The 21,044-nt window shown below is 39.5% G+C and overlaps 1 protein-coding gene across 1 annotated transcript in view; it reads left to right on the top strand.

Moving 5' to 3' along the window:
- LOC140234098 (mediator of RNA polymerase II transcription subunit 23-like) overlaps positions 1–9,234 on the top strand; it is a 126,425-nt gene extending 117,191 nt beyond the window's left edge. Inside the window, exons 33-34 of the mRNA XM_072314179.1 lie at positions 7,766–7,851; positions 8,825–9,234. Coding sequence (XP_072170280.1) covers positions 7,766–7,851; positions 8,825–8,993 — 255 coding nt within the window. The 3' untranslated portion in view covers positions 8,994–9,234. The remainder of the gene's footprint in view (positions 1–7,765; positions 7,852–8,824) is intronic.
- The last annotated feature ends 11,810 nt before the right edge of the window (positions 9,235–21,044 follow it).

The following is a 21,044-nucleotide window of genomic DNA, read 5'->3' as shown; positions in this document are numbered from 1 at the left end:
GACACTTTAGAAATTAATAACTTTTGAACAAATTGTTGGATTTTCCCCAAACTTTCACTGATGTGCTCTACTAATATTGCTGCATTCATTCAACCCACATGTCTATGAAGGTGAACTTGTCCTTTAACAGTTGCCCTTACGTAGTGCATTGAAATGCGCTAAGGTGAATTATATGACAAATCCATGTGGCTAAATATAGGGTGCACTGGGAGAACTCTCCTATAGTGTAATATTCTCCTTGCCCTCTATGTTTCATTTCACGCAGTTTCAAGAGTGTAAGGGTACAGGAAAACGTGTAAACAAGCTTTAACACCAAGGGGGATCGAATATTTCGCCATAAGGACGGATTCCCCTTAGGATACCTGGTTTTCACCTAGAAATTCCCCCATGGCCAAAACTATATATATACAGTTGAACCTCTCATATCCGGACAAGTCGGGACCGGGGCTCATCCGGGTAAGGGATTTGGCCGGATACGGGAGACTCAATGCTTTATACATGTACATGTACATACACATGTACTGATGTAGCCTATTGTAGTACCACATGTAGTAATGTGTATACTGCAACCTTTTGATTGTTACACTCGGTAACAGACCCCAAAATAGAGGTTCGTGTTTGCAAGAATGAAATCATTTTCTTTTATAAATTCTTGGGATGATTTACCTAAATAATTATTAAGAAAGGTATATGTAATTTATGTGTGTTTGTGTAGGAGTTCTCAAGGAGTTGGGAATCCCCCTTTCCTCCCGTAATTATTATTAAAAAAAAGAAAATCACAGCGAGATTGCGTCCGTATAATAGAGAGATCCGGATAAAGGGAGGCCGGATAAGAGAGGTTCAACTGTAGATATATAATATATATATGTATATGTATATATATATATATATATATATATATATATATATATATATATATATATATATATATATATATATATATATATATGTATATATATATATTGTAAATGTGGATATTTTCGCGTGACTTATTTTTCACACTCGGCCGGGAAGAAGAGTTTCGCATGTTTTAATTCGGCGGGATCAAGACATCAACTACTGGAACATATACGTAGCAAGCAAAAATATTCGCGTGCTTTTATTTTCGCGCTTGTTTCTGGTTGCGCGAAATGCGCGAAAATTTCAATACTGTGTAAATTTCCACTTTTACAGTATATCGTCGCTGAGGCGACAAGACCTCGTATCTGAAATTTTGGTGAAAATGACTTTTTTTGAATTAATGCCAAATGGTCAGATAGTCAGTTAAGTGATGTCCTGTCCAAATCCTAGGTGTCTTACCCCAAAAATAAAGCCACCACTATCTCCCACTGGATGCAGTGCTTTGACTGCCATGTTTTTTTTTGCTCTCCTGAACATTTGACATTTTGTAGATACAAGGTCTTGTCGCCCCAGCGACAATACATATATATTAAGGCCTCTTCCCCTTGTTTGTTCTACCTAAGACTTTCATTTGTGCATAATTATCAAATATACCATGCAGTGAGAGGTTCCGGTTGAAATTATGGATTCAGAGGGTCCACATTTCAACTGGTACCTCGAAAACAGTGCATGGCATATTTGATTTATATCCACTTGAAAAGGACAAATCCACCTCCATAGACATTTGGATTGAGTGAATGCAGCAATATCCAGTAGAACACATCAGTGAACGTTTGAGGAAAATATGACAACCCGTTAAAAAGTTATGAATTTTTCAAGTTTCTGCTCAGTCACTACTGGATGAGGAGACTGCTACAGCCTGTGATGTCATATGTGTACAACGATATAAAGAAAAAGAAAATTCAACATATGATTCGGCACGCCGTACACCGGGGTACCATTGTAACCCGGGGTACCGCGTTGTATAGCGCCATCTCATGCCCATTATTTATAATGCGTATCCGAATTCAGACACGCCGATTCTGAATTCGGATACGGCAAAGTCGTCGCAATGAACTACCGCCATATAGGTGTTTTCCGAAGTACACTTGCATGCATTAATTGATGCATAATCACAAATAAGAAAACATTTTTGTGCATAATAATACTAAAAAATATTTTGACACATTTTTTGGTAAGCCAGGGTAGAGCGCTGAAAAAAAAAAAAATAATTCAACAAAATGGCGAATTTTCATTTGGTACCCCAGGGTACCAAATACTGCATCATATTTTCACTTTTCTCACATAATAAAAGGACATTTGTCCTTTGAGTAAAATGTAGATCTAGATAAAAGTAATAATGAATCTATTGGCATAGTACTAATTTAAGCAGCCTCGTTGTTTGGCAGGTGTATGGATACGGTCGAGCGAGTAATACGGACAGTTCATTCATTCTGCTATTCTGTGTACAGATGCCCAATCTACTAAGAGTATTTGCGTGTACACAGGTACACCACTATCCACTTCGCTTGGTTTGGACGCAGTGGCTGTTAGCCTATTGAGCCATCAGTCAGCTTGGAAGACCATACACTACTGGCTAGTTTGTGTCTACCCGATCATGCCAATAAATCACAGGAATTTTAGTAAAAGAGGAATAAATCATGAAATTGGTGAGCTTTACTCATTCCTTGAGTAGAGTCTATATGAAAGTATGTCTGCCAGTTGTTATCATCTCTTATCCAACAGAAAAGGGAAATTCTATCATGTGTCTATGTGTCGTCTACTTGGCTGCAGTTGTATGGTTACCCCGACCAGACTCTACATCTACAGCATCAGAGCCTACTAGTTACCAGACAGAGTGAATGGAGATTTCTGTCTGAATTTATGTCTGTCTACTGTCTACTCTAGAACTAGAGCTAGGTCCTAGCTCTTAATGTCTATAAAGTGAGGGGCTGACCATGAAAATTGTTAACAACAGGCTTCCTCAATTCTCAAGAAGCGGCCACCCAACAGGCAAATTAGAGTTATCGGTCTCTATATTAGATCTGACAAGTTAGATCTAGGTGTCTAGATCTAATCATCTAACTCTATGCTAAAGAACTAGCCTAGATCTAGGCATAGATGTAGAGGCTAGACTAGCATCAGTTAGGATTCTGGCATTCAGTCTTTTTGCTTAAATTCAACAATCATAAGGATGACAAGTGGAAACTTGAAGTTGAACACATTTACAATGTCTAGACATTAGACATATGTACATAAGTTCCTAGTTTTGACAAACTGGCATTGACTACAATGTATGGGATTGCTAACAGTTTGTAACCTTTGCAAATCTGACACGGAATAACACAAATGAGTATGATTATGTACAAGTCACATACTTTCAGCAACAGGAATTTCAAGCAGCACTACATTTACAGATAGTGCCTCGAAGCAGCTCAGATATGTACATACCGTACATGTAGGTTTAAACTAGCTTCTTGTATGTTATGAGGCATTTCACACGTAAAGGTTGTTACTGGATGCATGCAAGGCCAGAGATAACCCATCTTATTATATGATTGGATTGAGTGATGTATCATTAATAGCAGAGCATCAACCTGCCAAAAGAGTGCACAAATGCTGTGTGGAGTTGGTAAAAATTTTGAGAGGGAAAGAGTTTTTAATATGATTGTGAAAGATGTATGTAATGTATCTGTCATATAGCAAAAATAATTCCTTGCCTGGCAGTACCCTTTAGATTCATCTTTGCAAATGTGGTGATACATATACTTGTAGGAAGAGTAGTTTCCTTACTACATCAGAACAAATGCTTTCACAGAGTGCAGTTTTATAAAAATTTCCCTTCATTGTTCAAAAAAAAAAAATCACAGGATGAAAGTGTGAATAAACACATTCATGGGTTAGTTGTCTTCCAAGTTTCCATAGAGGTGTAAAGGTAAAGGTGGAAGAAGACAGTTACACATGTATGGATTTGGGTGATGCTGCCTCTATAGAGAACTAAAGAGACCTCTATAGAGAGAAGATTACATGTAATTTACTTCCCAGTATTAAATTTCCTACAGCTTTGAGCATGCAGTCACTCTTCAGAAAATCTACACATAGTTTACCTGGTGGCCAAGGTCATCACCAGACAAGAAGGATGTAACTTTGATTTTGATTTCATGTCTGGCTTGATGCACTCCTTGCAGAAATAGTTGGATGAAAAATGTGTGTCACAAAGGAATGCCAGTGCATCCTGGTGGATTTCTTACATGTTTGAGTCGACTGTCTGAGCAAGGGCAATAATTCTCTTTACAAGGGATTTCTGAATGGACTGCAGTCTCAATCTCAGGAACGTACTAGCATAGAGATGTTTTCCCAAATTATGGAGTTCACTTTTTGGGTACTTCCAGACTCGCACCACAATCTTTGGGAGCATGGATATTTATCTGATGTCTCATGGCTTTCTCATCTAGCTTCTGTCCCATCATGAAATCGATAGTTTCTGCAGTGTCATCACCTACTGGATCACCAACCCCCAGGGTAGAAATTTTTTGCTGCCATGAATGGGATCTTGTATTCTGGTTCCCCCTCTGAGGGTGCACCTAAGTTCTCATAATCCTCAGCTTCCTAGGAAGGATATTGCGAATCAGATCGAGAGTCGACAAAAAGCTCTGACTCCTGTTCTTGCATGGTAACTTCAGCGCTGTAGGCACTGAAGTTTGCTCACCCACTGAAGGGCTGATCAGAGACTCTATCCATTTGGTGAACATTGCTCCAGCTTGTCGAGACCCAACATGACTTCGCCAGATGGTCCAGATGTTCTAGATTTTTTCAAGGTTGATCTCATCTCAGAAACTAGTTTTTGCACCACTGTCAAACTTGTCTTAGATTCACCTGACAGTGCGATTTTGGGTTTGGGGGTTTGCTTTTGCCTTCCCACTCTTCGCTGCCATCGCGTTCTTCTTAACAGTGTTCCCTGCATCACCAGGCTTGGCTTTGCCTTGCTCGTACGAGTCAGGTGGCTATCTCTGCAGCTGCAGGGATCCCCAAAGGGCTCGCCCTACCCCCGTGGCAATCATGTCGGCAGTAAAAACAGCCAAATTTAACAGAGATTTTTCTCCGCTGGTAACCATATACCCCTTGAAAATGATGCTGTTTGTTGTCCAATACAGGAAAGTCAGGTAAAGGAATGTAACAACAAAATACAATGTACGATGTTGAAGGATTGCTTCGATGAAAATTAGCTCTAGAAAATGGCGCCAGCATTATGAGTAAGCGCATACGCACAGGCGGCATTCTTCGTTATGATTACCAAGACTGAGAATATGAGTGAAATACTATTAAGTTGATACTGTAGTTCTAGGGGGTTCAAGTTGGGGGGACCAACACATTTCCTTCTTTTTCTCGGAAACACACGGTCAAATTTGTGACCGAACCCAGTGCGTTATCACAAAGGTGGCAATTAATGTACTTTACACAAGGACCCCAAAACCCCATTTCTAAAAATAAAAAATAAAAAAAGTGAACACACAAATATTGTTAAAAAGTAGATATACTTAGAGTAAATTAATAACTTCCCTTTCGAGGTTATTCATAGTAGATCCAGTGATCCAGGTTGGCAGGGATCTCATCTCAGAAACTAGTTTTTGCACCACTGTCAAACTTGTCTTAGATTCACCTGACAGTGCGATTTTGGGTTTGGGGGTTTGCTTTTGCCTTCCCACTCTTCGCTGCCATCGCGTTCTTCTTAACAGTGTTCCCTGCATCACCAGGCTTGGCTTTGCCTTGCTCGTACGAGTCAGGTGGCTATCTCTGCAGCTGCAGGGATCCCCAAAGGGCTCGCCCTACCCCCGTGGCAATCATGTCGGCAGTAAAAACAGCCAAATTTAACAGAGATTTTTCTCCGCTGGTAACCATATACCCCTTGAAAATGATGCTGTTTGTTGTCCAATACAGGAAAGTCAGGTAAAGGAATGTAACAACAAAATACAATGTACGATGTTGAAGGATTGCTTCGATGAAAATTAGCTCTAGAAAATGGCGCCAGCATTATGAGTAAGCGCATACGCACAGGCGGCATTCTTCGTTATGATTACCAAGACTGAGAATATGAGTGAAATACTATTAAGTTGATACTGTAGTTCTAGGGGGTTCAAGTTGGGGGGACCAACACATTTCCTTCTTTTTCTCGGAAACACACGGTCAAATTTGTGACCGAACCCAGTGCGTTATCACAAAGGTGGCAATTAATGTACTTTACACAAGGACCCCAAAACCCCATTTCTAAAAATAAAAAATAAAAAAAGTGAACACACAAATATTGTTAAAAAGTAGATATACTTGGAGTAAATTAATGACTTCCCTTTTGAGGTTATTCATAGTAGATCCAGTGATCCAGGTTGGCAGGGATCGAATGGGAGAGCAGTTTTTACATTTAAGTTGTTGTTTTTTTTTTGTAACTGCATAGTCAAATTTTCTAAATACAGTGTACTTTGTAGTTTTTTTTTTTACTAGTGTGATGGATTATGCACATGGACACCATGTTCTCAGGTAGAAATCTGCAAGAATGCGTGGAAGATGAACTTGCGATATTGGTGTGAGCGTGAGACCCCTGAGTCTGCTTTTTAAACAAGTGTGTCTCGAGAAAATTATTCACAAGTATGAGACCAACATTGCTATTCATTTGTGCACTTATCCACACTTGCTGTGAAGGTGGACATTAGAAATGTAGCCCTCTATCATATTTTGTGATAGCACCCACATCATTATGACTCATACCCCATTTATACTAAGCAAAAAGGGGGTTCTGAAGCCTCCTATAGCAGCCTCAAGCAGCCTTTCAGCTCAATATAAACAGACAAAATTCAGAAAAGGAGATCCGATCAGGTCAGATTCTGAAACCACCTTCAGGGGCTGGTTTCAGAGGCTGCTACAGCCTCGAGGAGCCACGACTGCAGTATAAACACTGGGGGTTCGAGAAGTTGCTTTTAGCCGACCCGGAGGTAATTGCTGAAGGTCATCGGCTGCTTACATAAACAACCCAGTCTTCTTGATCAATCCCCGCTGAAGAAAGCCTTTCAACTTACACACTTTCATGCAAAAGCCTGCGCCATGTATCAGAGGGAAGGAGCCACTTGGCCCTGCTAAGACCTGCTAGTGCCTGCTTTTGGCAAGCAGTGAAGACAAACGAGAAGCTGCTTTTTCAGAGTGGGCTCTTGAACTGCCTCGAGGAGGCTCTGAAACCCGCTTGCAGTATAAAAGGGGTATTGTAGACACCAAAAAATGAGTCTTCGTCTGAGTGTCTTTTGCATTTCATGGCAGGGCGCATTTGTCACTGTCCTATCTCCATATATGTCCATATTTAATTTTGAATTGTGGTATAGTGTTGAAGATGATGATATACATAAAATTTACCCATCTTTATTGAGTTTGCAGATACATGTGGGAATGTGATATACTGAAATTTTTACTACATCCCAAGTATTTTGCACTTCTTACACCAGTGTGAGCATATAAATGCGTGAAAGAGATCCAGTGTCTCGAGAATCCACAGTATCTGTGTAATTTATTATTCCTTTGCTTTGTCTATTGAATATCATTGCTGTGGCGACCAGACCTCGGATCTGAATTTTTGGTAAAAATGACTTGTTCTTTATTAATGGTAAGTTAATCGATTTAAATGATGTCCTGTCCAAATCATAGCTGTCTTAACCCAAAAATGAAGCCACCATGGCATGTCAAAGGAAAGGCTCTCCCATTTGATACAGTGCTTTGGCTGCCATGTTTTTTTGCTCTCCTGAACATTTGCCATTGTGAAGATATGAGGTCTTGTCACCCCAGTGACGATATAAGACAATAGCATCACCCTAGAATGTGTTTTCTTTCATATTACCATATTGTGAAGATTGCTGTGGAGTTGTATGAGATGTTGCAGAGTGTGGACAGGCACAGCCAACAGATCAACCATGCTGACACAATTTGTGACTTCTTGTATCCTTTGTTGTCATTAAAACATTGAAGAACCTGGACCAGGAATATGTAGATTTACTGATGTGATGTTTGCAAGAGGTAGGGTATTTTAGCACTCAACACCAAGACATTTACAATGTACATTGTACCTGTAGGTGTCATGCATGTGTGGGTGACAGACTGTAAGTACCACGTGTAGCCATAATGACTTCAGGCATTGAAGTAGACAATGCCATGTAGTTTTGAAAGCACATGAGGAGACACCTGCTAGCTGTAAATTGGCTCAGAGTTTATGGTACTTTGTCCTATTAGCTTTCAGTACATGTAAAAAGCATAAGGAAGAGAACTGTCTATCATTGCATCAAACCATGTCACTGAGAAATTCAAGTAATAAAAACAGAAATGACATGATAAGATCAAGAACTGTACGAAAGTTAATTGTATTATCATTATTTCGTTAGAGCTGATATTTTGTAGTATGTTCATAATGGGCTTAATATGCACAGTTAACGGGTAAGAAAATTTGACCAGAAAGGAGAAATACAAGATGCAAAGAAAAAAAAGAGGGCAAAGGAGGTGAGGGAAATCTGAATGTATCAAATAAGCCATTTTGTTCTAAAAGAGTAATTTCAGTGATACACGTATATTTCTTTTTTCTTTTTTTGCCTTTTGATGTCAACACAATATTTGTGCCGGAATCCCTACTTCATTGTAATATATATATATATATATATATATATATATATATATATGTACCATCAAAATATGAAAGTTCTGCGTCGGTGTGTAATAAATTGATATTAAGAGTAAAAACAGTCGTATAAACACCGCAGGAGCCAAAAAATTGGACTGACGTCAGTCCAATTTTTTGGCTCCTGCGGTGTTTATACAACTGTTTTTACTCTTGATATATATATATATATATATATATATTTTCTTTCTTTCTTTTTTAAAATGTGATTTTGGATTCCTTAACCAGTGATATGCCATTCAGCTACCACATGAAGTACATGTTCACAGGGGATCTGGTCAAGGCTGAAGCAGAGAAGGTCATAAAAGGACTCAAGCCTCCCCTTCGCACCAAAATGCGGTTTATCAGCAAGGGTGTGGAGAGCCTTGCTGTTAGTTCCAGACCCGCCTCCTACAGCATCAATGCACTCTGAGATGGTTGATACTGCTGCAGGTCAATCTCTTCAGTACTACAGCTACAGACTGTAAATGCAAACTGGGCCAAATGCAGTACCAAACTGCGCCTGGCGCGCTCCAAATAAATAATCGTTCGTTTACAAGCAGAGTGCCACTACGACAAAATATTGAAAGGTATTAATAAAAAGCCCCAGCCGAGACCTCCACTGTAAATGAACAGAATTGCGGGGCCAAGTACCACAACTGATGCTAGGCTCGGCCCAGGCCTGCACTGTAAACAGGGTCTTACCATGGCTATGTGTATATTTCATAGCAAAAGGGTCAAAAGTATCTTCAGATGCTGAGCATGGGAGGAATGCCCTCCCCTAAACTCTATTACAGAATTTGTATGTGTTCACAAACAGAGTTATGGGTTGTATTATGCTGTTTGTAACAGAGAAACAACACCATCACACACCTATTAAACATTCATCTGATGAGGCCATTTGTACCTATTTATCACTTTTAAGGAGCTTATAGTTACACATATTTTGTCATGTCATTATGTTTGCATCTTTCAACGTGCAATGCTGCACAAACATAATTTTCTGTTTGACAATAATTGAACTTGACAATAACATGGTAACATTTGTAGTCCCCACACTTGCTTTCATCACATTCCTGTCTGCTCCAAAGTTGTCACCAAACTTGGTTGATTTTGCAGTGTTCAGTTGAAGATCATTGACAAGATGCCATTAATCAAACACTGAAGTTGTCAAGCTTGTTTTAGGAATACCCTTTACAGGACAGTTTTGTTTTTTGTATTCTTTCTTGGCTTGTTCTAGTTCCCTGCAGGCCCTTTGATGCCATCGCTTCTGTTGTCTTTGAGTGATGTAAACTGGCAGACAACTTACCACTTATGACTTTGCAGTTTTAAGGACATCCAGCTAAACAATATAGCTGTCTTGATAATCTATTATGTCAAGTCACTGACCAATGTCTTTATTGACATATTCTTCTATTTGCTAATGTTCTTGTCCTTTGAGTTATGATTTGTACTACTAGCCATTCTGATTCTCAGTGCAAAGTTTTGTTGAAACTTTTGGAATTAGCAAAGATGGCTTCTTCTTTTCTCATTTAACAATTTGAGCTGGTGAAGTGGACTACTTTACTGAAGCACTGATTTCTTGTATCCAGTAAAGATATGTGTTACTACATGTATTATGCCAAAATGTGAGCACAGCGGTCTCAGAATTATCCAGTTTTGCAGTATGAGGCTCAAATGAGCTATCGCAATGCCTTTTTGTCAATATTTTGTCTTAGATTAATTTCACTTAGCAGCAAAGGAAGCACTAGATGCTTATGATTAAACCATTATGGGACAAACAGCTTAAAATTACTTTCAAGTGTAGAGGCTGAGGGTTTGGTGCAAAAGCCCAAAAAGTAAGTTCCAAAGGTCTTCTTCAAGTCTAGAAAAGTACAAATTATTTGTACTAAATTTAGATACTGTTATAGATGAACAGAAAGAGTTCATTACAGTGGATATATCAGGGAATAAGTAGGGTGAGGGTCAATCGTAAGTACCAACATTTTCATCTCTTCAATGTGAATGCCTTTTCTGTACCAGACTTAGTAGGAAACATCCCTAGAAGCAGTTAACGGTGACACATTACTGTGGTGACACCATTAAAGACTCAAGGAGAGTGTCCCAGATGCAAATTTGTGTGTTTACGTATCATGCAGTTGTTTTTATGTCTCTGCCACAAAGTGGTGCCAAAGGCATTATGTTTTCGGTTTGTCCGTCTGTCCTTCCGTCTGTAATCAATTTTGTGGACAGCGTAACTAAAAAGCCGTTTGAGGTATCCTATTGAAACTTGGCATGTATATGTACTTGTATGAGTGGGGGAAGTTGTGCCTATCAACATTAGGTGCACATGCTCATCAAGGTCAGAGGTCAAGGTCAAATGCTTAAAATTTCACTATTTTCCCCATAACTATGTAATGCCTGAAGGTATTTTCTTGAAACTTAGTGTATACATGTACTACCAAATGAAGATTCTCCAGAAAGAGTTTTGGGTTATGAGGTTAAAGGTCAAAGGTTAAGTGGAAATGTTAAAATATCACTTTTTTCTCCATATCTCACAAATGGTTCAAGGTATCTTCATGGAATTTAGAATATATGCATGTATTGACTGACAGTGATTATCTAGGGAATTTGGGGGTCATGGGTCAAAGATCAGGGGCCAAAGGTCAAGGTCAACTCCTTAAAATGTCACTATTTACCCTCATATTTATACAATGCCTGCAGCATATTTTTTCAACTTAATGCATATACGTATGTTGCGACATAAATTGTCGCCCCGTCATAAATTGTCGTCTGGCAACAATTTATGATGACAGCTGGCAGCAAAAATTGTCGCCCGCCCTCGAAGCACATTTTGTTGGGTATTATCATTCTTGACATAGTCATTGAAATACCAAAACATAACTTACATGGCTACATCCATGCAAACAAGCCATGTAAAAAGTCACAGTGAGGTTTCAAGGAAGTGTGTATGTGCGCGCGCACGTGATAATTGAGTGTCCCTGTGTGTGTGTGTGTGTGTGTGATGGAGCATTGTGCGTGTTGTGGGAATTGTGCCGCTCCAATGTTTCATTCCTTTTATCTCCTGCGTGCTTATGTAGACACACGAACGCTCGCACACAACACACATACATACGTAGCCCACGTACACCAAACCCCTCAGATATACACTCATGCAGGCACAAAACTGCGCCTACAAACACGCATCACCACACACACTATACACATACGCCACGTACCTACATACACACGTACGCATACAGGCACACGTATACACACAAACAAACCACTACCACTATACGACCACCACACATGCACAGTTTCCACATATTGTATTATCATACTCCAAACACACACACACAGCTATACGCAAACGCATACACAAGTCACATATTACCGGTGTACGCACCTACAAATCATACACAGCACATAAAATGCAGCCCCCTAACACACACACACATACGCATAACTTACCAGTCATACCCACCCCACCAAAGCATAACACCGCAGCAACCACCCCAACCACATGATTCACAGTGCATGGCTGACAACAATTTTTGATGGGGCGACAATTTATGTCACAACAATTGTTTTTGCCATCACAAATTGTCCCCATTGAGGTCAAAAATTGGGAACTGCACAAGCATTAAAAATTGTCGCCAGACGACAATTTGACGGGGCGACAATTTGTGCCGCCAACTCTGTCAAAAATTGTCGCCCCGAGCCGGGGGCAACAATTTATGTTGCAACACACGTATTAGTCAACAGATTCTCTGGGAAGTTTCTTGCCAAAAAGTCAAATGTCAAGTGAAAGTGCTAAATTTCCCTTCTTATCTCAAAAGTGGTTCAAGGTATCATTAAACTTAGCACATGTATGTTACATCTGACAGAGATTCTCCTGGGAATTCTAGAGCCAGAGGGTCAAAGGTCAAAATCCAGGTTAAAATGCTCTTATTTTACTATTTAATACTGAAATTACACTTTTTTCTCCACACCCTGAAAATTACTCAATGCATAAATTTATAAAAGGGTCAAAAGTCAAGTAAGAATTCTCAAGCAACACGCTTGTAACAAATGGTTGAGTGTGCACTGCTAGTATAGACGTTGTGACGTCAGTGAGTGAGCAGTTATCCTTTCTTTGTAATGTCCCATAGGATAACATGCTATGCTGTTATGCTTTTTCATTGCACACTTTTTGCACAACTTTGCATGTTAGTAAGGAAATCAAGAGTGCACACACGACTCATTTGAGCGCTTCTGCTGTAATTGGCCACATTCTTGAATCCATTTTATAACAAAGTCTAGTTCATGACGTATATTCAAGGAGCATCAGAGGAAAGATGCAACAAGCTTGAATTTGCAAGTGATTGACAAATTGCCTAAAATCGATATAAATAAGTGCTGGTGTACTGAATTGATCAGTGTTCTAGTAGTAGCAATGATAAAATAATCGTGGGCGTACATACTTCAGGAGAATTTGAACCTACGACCTCCTGATCTCCAGACAGGCATCATCTCCACTAGACCACTGAGCTTCCGCCCGACAGCAAGTGTTGGTTCTTATCCTTATAGCATGCAGCGGGTACTGCATAATTATTCAAATTTGTGAAATTCTTCCTTCAATATGTGTTCATTTCAACTGATTGCCAAATTGCCCTAAATTGATGCTTATTTACGTCAGTGTAGGGCAATTTGTCAATCAGTTGCAATGAAAACGTCTCGACGGTAGAATTTCACAAATTTGAGGAAGATTGAATTTGTTTTTCCAGCTTAGATAAGCATCAGGCCCCAAGGGCTCCTATTTTCAATTTACTTACCACTATTTATTTGTTTGTACATAACTGTTGTATATATCAGGTTCTCATGCTATATTTTCATTTCATTCTGACAGACCACTAACAGCTAAAGTATTACAGGCACAGTAGTCCGCACCAAATCTAGAAGTGTCTGGCAGAGCATTTCTTACCCAATGAAGTGGAGTGCCTCATAAGTCACACAACAGCCTTACTTATTGTCTACACAGCAGTTTATAAACAATCTCCATACAGCCCCAACATATCATGTAAACCAAGTCTTCATCAAGCCACATGCACATTTCTAAACATTTGTCATGTTCAGCTAGATGTCTATGCATGGTATGCAGCCAAGAATACTGCGTGCATTGAATTCTGCTGTCCCCGTGTTTTATTGGGATGGTAAGTTCATTTTTCATGAACGACTCAAAGAAGGGTTAGAGTCTCAGTGGAGTTAGTTTATTTGTTTTTCTTGAGAGCTACATGTAGCTATAGGCACATGTATGATTGGCGTGTCACTCTGTGTGTTGGTAGGGATGTGGTGCTTGTGCAAGGGTTTGTACACGACATGCATACTACAAGTGAATGATCTATTTGCACCAGTGATATGGCAAATTGTAAAGGCTTCTTTCCAAATACACATGTACAACGTACACATGTACACGTTGTACATGTACCGATTATCTGGTAAATGTAACACACATCAGAACTGTTTTTTCAGCTTGTACGTCAATTAAGTGGAGTACCCAATTTAACAGTATCTGATTTAACGTAGACTGCTGTACCCACTTTCTTCACAAAATGGTGATGAACATGCAAGACTATTTGTCACCTTTGTCTGTAATTAAAGTAAACAAAGTTCAAAATGGCAGTTTTGCAAAATGGGGAAGCATGGCATATTCCACGTAACAGTGGATTGTTTGTTGTGTCATCAAAACACACACTCACACAAATCCTCAACCAGCATCCAGCATTTTAGTAGGACTTCTATATTGTTTATATGCTGTTGTATTAATGTGTACATTACATACTCTGTAAGCTTGAATGTCATATTTTGGTAGTGAACGTGTAAGCTGAATATCTGTTTTTACACAAATGCATTGATTTTCAATTTTGATTGTATGTGAAGTGGCTCTAGAGCCATTCCAGTCCTGTTCAATGTTGTGATAAATTGCATGTGTCTCGTGTCATGGTGTTGTGTAAATGAAAATGCTCTTATCTTGTATCCACTGTGAATAAACTGAAAATGTGCGAATGAGATAATATATACTTTCAAAGGAGTGTAACTTTTTATGAAGTGCAGCTCATGAAAAAGATAGCAACTCTAAGCCCTTTTTAGCTCACCTGAGCCAAAGGTTCTAGTGAGCTATCGCGATCGCTCTTCGTCCGGCATCCGGTGTCTGTAGTGCATCGTTCGTCGTCTGTTGTGCGTAAACTTTTTACATTTTCATCTTCTTTTTGAGAAATCCATGACGATTTTCACCAAACTTGGCAGGTAGCATCCCTAGGTTGCTAGGATCTCAATTTGATCAAATGGGCACCATGCCCCACCTGGGGCATGGCGCCCATTTTTTTTTCTTTGGGGGGGGGGGGGGTTGGGCCCCAAACCCCCCCCCCCCCCAAAAAAAAAAAAAAAAAAAAAATTAAGGAATCCTAAAAAAAAAAAATCTTCTCTAGAACCAGAAGTGATAGAGCTAAGTTAATATATTGTACTATGAGTTAGTATATTCATGACTGTAGTTTCAAGTTTGTTCATGACGGAATCAGGGGTGCCCCCCTTAGGACCCAGGGAGGGGGTGGGGAGGGGTCCTAGTTTGGCCCAAATTGTACATTTTCATCTTTTTCTTGAAAATACCATGATGAATTTTTAACAAACTTGGCAGGTAGCATCCCTAGGGGTATAGAATCTCATTTTTATCAAATGGGCACCATGTCCCACATGGGGGCCCCAAGGGGGCCTAAATTCGGGACTAAATTGTAAATTTCTTGAGAACTCCATGATGAATTGTTACAAAAACGTGGCAGGTAGCATACCTAGGGGGATAGAATCTCAATTCCATCAAATGAGCACCATGCCCCACCTGAGGGGCCCCCAGAGGGCCCACCCCACCCCAGTAAAGATTTTCTCTAGAACTAGAAATGATTGAGCTAAGTTAATACAATGAGTCAGTATATTGATGACTGTTGTTTCAAGTATGTTCATGGCAGAATCAGGGGTGCCCCCTTCCCCCTTGGGATCCAAGAGAGTGGGGTGGGATGGGTCCAAATAGTGTTGTAAATTGTACATGTTTATAATAATTGAAAACCCCTTGATGAATATTCACCAAACTTGACAGGTAGCATGCCAGGGGTTAAGATTTCAATTTGTTCAATAGGGCACCATGTTCTCCTTGGGGGTCCCTAGGGGGCCCAATCCCCCCCCCCCCCCCCGCAACATTCAGGAATATTTACAGTTCTTCTCTAGAACCAGAAGTGATAAAGCAAAGTTACTTTGAGTTTGTACATTGATGAGTGTAGTTCGAAGTTTGTTCATTGCAGATCCAGGGCAAAATGTGGACCTGAATTTTCATCTTCTTGCTGAAAACAACAAACTGGATTTTCACCAAACTTGGCAAGTAGCATTCCTTGGGAGGATAGGATCTCAAAGTGTTTGAATGGGCACCATGCTTTCCTTGGGGGCCCCAGGGGGCCCAAACCTCCTATATTAAGGAATATCCAGTAATATTCTTCTCTAGAATCAAAAGTGATAGGGCTTTAATTCTTTTTTTTCAAACTGCATAATCCAACATTCTATAAAGTACAGTGTACCTGGCAGGTATTTTTACCAGTGTGATGGAATATGCAAATGGACGCCATGCCCCCAGGTACCCCCACCACAAGTTTCCGATGTTCTCAAGCAAGAGTCTGCAAGAATGCTTGGAAGGTGAACTTGCGATACTCGGGTGAGCGCGAGACCTCCGGGTCTCTTGTTGATTATAAGTACTGATAAGCACCATGTACACTGCCTCCTGAGAAAAAAATGAATCCCAACTCACATTGTCATTGCTTTCTTACAGTGGACAGTCTTGGGGGGGGGGGGAGGGGAGAATATATACATATAGGCCGATGATGCTGGAGAAGAGGCATATTTCACTTCCAGAAAAGAAAAGGTCTGCTTGAAAATGTAATTTCACCATCTAATATTTAGTTACAGAAGATGAATGTGTGTAGAATAAAAAGAAAGGTATGTGGCATTAAATTCAACAGCTTCATTCAGTGATAATTTTATGCTTTCACTGTAGACAAAGAACAAATATGCAAGAATGATAATTCAACCGAGGAGGATCAAGAGCTGGAGTTCCAACTCGCTATTATAGGTTTTCCCAGCCAGTTTCATTGTTTTGTCATTCAATTTTGTATTAGAAACATGCATTTTTGTCAAATTTGGGCACTCATCAAAATACGGTCAGTCAAAATCATTTTCCTCATGCAAATTCACTAATTTGACAACCAATTTTTCTTTCTCTTTCCAAGTATTATTATTATTATTATTATTATTTCGGCAATTCAATATACAATGTACAATACAAGCTGATATAAAATACAAACAGAAAATCGTAAATACATGATATAAAAATTGTGGTGGTTCCAGGTGCATGCTGCTGGTTGCCAGGGGAGGAAAAGGCAAACTTAATCACCGAGGCTCGAGACCTTCCTCCCCGACCAGTGCATGTACCCAGAATCAGCTATATCAATGTAAAACATATGGAAGAGATAGGACATGTATTCACTAAGATACAGAATGAAACATTTATAACCTTTGACCCTAATTGACATACCCAAAATGGTGTCTGATCAAGTTCAAACATGGGCAGACAAGTTAATAAAAGGAGCATTCAAGTTAAACCTGTACAGTGTCCATTAAAAAGTACATTCCTTGTACTGCATTTTAAATTGAATGTTGAAAACGTCTACATGTGGATCACACATGACAAAGCAAATAAGTATATTAGATGAAGATCAGAAAGCTGTGTGATGATCATAATTACGATATAGATAAGGGCTTTTTACACTTGTAAATTTTTGCTTAGCCCCGGACTATCGGTGGGGCTAAGGGGGGGCCTTAGCCCCACCGATAGTACGGGACTATCCTTAGCCCACTTTCTGTTTACACTCGTTTTTGCCAAAGTGGGCTAGCCCCATCGATAGTACGGTACTATCTGGCCCTGCAAAATAGCAGGGGTTAGCACCGCAATTGCGGTGCTAGCACCGCAATTGCGGTGCCAAGCAAGTGAGTGTAAACAGAACGAAAAAATAATCCTGGGCTAAGCGACGGAGACGAAGTGCGACCCTCACTGACCAATCAGAAACGAGGTAATCAAGTGCTGCCGGTGCGTGCGTGTACGTGTACAGTACACAGCGTAATTATGAATATTCATGTGGTTTGGAAAGTCCGGGGCTAAGAAAGACGAGTGTAAAAAGGTCAGTTTTCTCCTTAGCCCCGGACAAGAGATAGTACGGGACTAATTGGCGAGTGTAAAAAGCTGAAAAAATTGGTACGGGACTAACGATAGTCCTGGGTCAGAGAAAGTCCGGGGTTAAGAAACACAAGTGTAAAAAGCCCTATAGTAGTAGTAGGTCTAGGCTCTCTAGCAAGAGATATTGTTTGAAGCGGAGTGTATGAATGGAAGGATTAACGAGTGACAAAAGGCGACGGAAGAAAAGGATTAGGCATATTGATAAAAGATGCAGCTGCAATAGTAGGAATAGAATTAAAAGATTAACTAGTGTAATCCATTCTTTGTGAATAACTTTGGCGTTGGTAGTATAGGTGCAGCTGCGGTAGGAAAGGGGAATGAAAATGAAGAAAGTTGGTTTGGTTAATGGAAGGGGAAGTGATAAAACAAAGGTCCGTCGTTGTATCATTTGTTGCTGGATGGAGGATTATTCCGGTGCGCCAGTGGAAGAAAATGAAGAGAAATATAGAAAGCCTTTCTTTGTAAATGACTTTGGCGTTGCCAGTACAGCCACAGCTGCGGTAAAAAGGGATGAAAATGAAGAAAGTTGCTATGGTTAATAAAAGAGGAAAATGTTAAAACAAAGGTCCGTCGTTGCATCAACTGCAGCTGGATAAAGGATTATTCTGGTGCGCCAGTGGAAGAAAATGAAGAGAAATGCAGGAATCCTTTCTTTGTCGTTGCCAGTATAGCGACAGCTGCGGTAAAAAAAAGGATGAAAATGAAGAAAGTTACTTTGGTTGATAAAAGAAGAAGTGATACAACAAAGTCCGTCGTTGCATCAACTGCAGCTGGATGGAGGATTAATCTGGTGCGTGGAAGAAAATGAAGAGTAACATAAACAGTGGAAACAATGGCGCTGGGAAAGAACCAGACGAAAGATAGAAGCTATATAGGGTGCCGAGCGTCAATCTCTTGGTTACTTCTCCTATATATATTTACATAGAGGAAGGAGTAAAACGAATGAAATACAAGTGCAAGGAATGGTACGTTTATCAGGCTGTTTTACGGCAATGCGAAAGATAATTGTACGCTTTTCCCCCTTAACGTTGATTTGAATATCTACATAAAAAGCATTGACACTGTATTCATCTAGACAAAATGAGTAACAGAGTATTTGTATAATTGTTTTTATTTTGTATGGTATAGGCACGGTTGTGAGAGAAGAAGGAGAAAGGGTTGTCGGTATGGCCAAAAAATAGATTACGATCTCTATGAATTTGAATCGGGATTTTCACCATTTCAGTTGGGGGAAACGTTTTGCCGTTGATAGCAGGCAGCGATGAAATATTTGCTGTCCATGGTGTTTGGAATCATTGCTTTGGATGAGGAGTAAGAGCAATATCAAAATGTATAACAAATTACAACGAACAAAGATGATAACATTGCAGCTTCGCCATATGAAAGCATGGGGAGGGGGCTCAAGGAAGCAGAACAAAAGAAGAAAGCATGCGTACATTTTACAGAGGCGATGTAATTGAATTTACATTGGTACATGTCATGAAATTTGAGCATCTATGTCAGCTTTCTTATGCGATTTTGTTTTTGTTTTTTTGTTTTTAGAGCAGTAGATTGTTGTTTTTTTTTCTGCTCAAGCATCACAATATAATTCCACATATCTAAGACATGTAGCTGTCGATTTATATGGGGCTTACTACATGATATGACATTACAGTAATCGTACTGACGTTCCCCTTTAACAATATACTGTAGTAGTCTGCGATGGCAAGAAGATCGTGAGCGCGTAATATTTTTTTAGAGAGTCATGATGAACGCTTTGATTTGACTTAATTTACGTGCCGATTATGCAAAAGTCAAGAATATCCATCGGATTGACGAGATGATTGCACAGCATTAAGAGAAACGCACTTAAAAATACATCTGCGGTGAGATTTTTTTGCTTGTTTGTTATAGTCGCAGTGTACGATTAAAAAAAAAAAAAAAAAAAAAAACACCCAGTAAATTGCAAGACGCAGATGGTCCGATCAAGTTTATTATTTCTTTACTTCGAGCGTACTCAAAGTACTGGCGAACACGTACTAAATCATTGCGTAGCGCAAAAAAAAAGTCATATGTAGCAAATGTTGCCACTGTAATTTTGAGAGGGAGTGTTAATATCATGCGGTGATGAAAGGATGAAACGCTGTCAATGAGTACTGCAAGTGGCTGTTTGGAGATGAATCGAATGTGAATTTATAGCGCGCAATTTAAACGCTACGATGGGATCTTTGTTCAAAAGTATCTGTACAGTGTCAAACCTCATTTTCACCGTTCAGGGGGCCCGTTTCATAAAACTTGTTATTAATGACAACTGCCACATTTCTATGACAAATTCGTTCTCAGCCAATCAGATGCAAGGATTTCAGTAGCTTGTCACATCTATGACAACTTGTCACTGACGACAAATTTTATGAATGGCTCTGGCTTTTATGTCGAACACATTTGCGCTGTTAGAACTGAAACAAAGAGTATTTCCCCCATTTTTTTAACACGATTAAAAAAAAAACAGTGAAGGGAAGAATTTTTGATAACTTCATGCAATTACTTCAGAGGCTCCTATATTCATCATTCCTACTTTCTCACCGGTGAATACCAAACATGGCTCCTTCTTCAACTTTATCATAGGCAGCTGTACCTGTGGTAGCAGCTATACTTGAGAAAACTGTGCGCGTCAGTTGGCAGAAAATGCTTTTCATGTAAGATGCAAGACGCACTCTGGTATCGTACTGTTTGTGTTGTGGATAATTTATCATGTTGTAATGATCGAGTGTCGCTTGCCATATTTTTGATGATGTGAGTAATGTTAAAGTCGATGTTGAAAGCTTAACTATATTGTTGAGTAGAATAAAGATGATTGTGACACGTGATAATGTAGGCCTAGTAGGTAAAACACGTATCTGAAATTGTCTGTACCGATATACGATGGCTATGTTTTGACTTTTCAGGAGAAAAAAATAAATAATTTGCCGATATCTGAATTTAGTTTTGAAGATCTCATTTTAATGTATAGTCGTAACAAGTCGAAACAAGTTTGATTTTACAAAATGGATAAAAAAAAAGCAGACATACAAGGAACGAGAGCATTGACTATTAAACAAGAATATAAAGTGAAAAAAAAACCGGTGGATGAATTGTGTGAGAAGGGATAGATTTGAAGCGTTCTGAAAGAAACAACAGAAGAATAACTGAAGGTAGTGTGGAATTATTTTATGCTTG

The sequence above is a fragment of the Diadema setosum genome, chromosome 10, assembly GCF_964275005.1.
Source record: "Diadema setosum chromosome 10, eeDiaSeto1, whole genome shotgun sequence".
Taxonomy (NCBI): domain Eukaryota; kingdom Metazoa; phylum Echinodermata; class Echinoidea; order Diadematoida; family Diadematidae; genus Diadema; species Diadema setosum.
The sequence above is the reverse complement of the archived record's forward strand: the minus strand, read 5'-3'. Positions and strand labels throughout refer to the sequence as shown.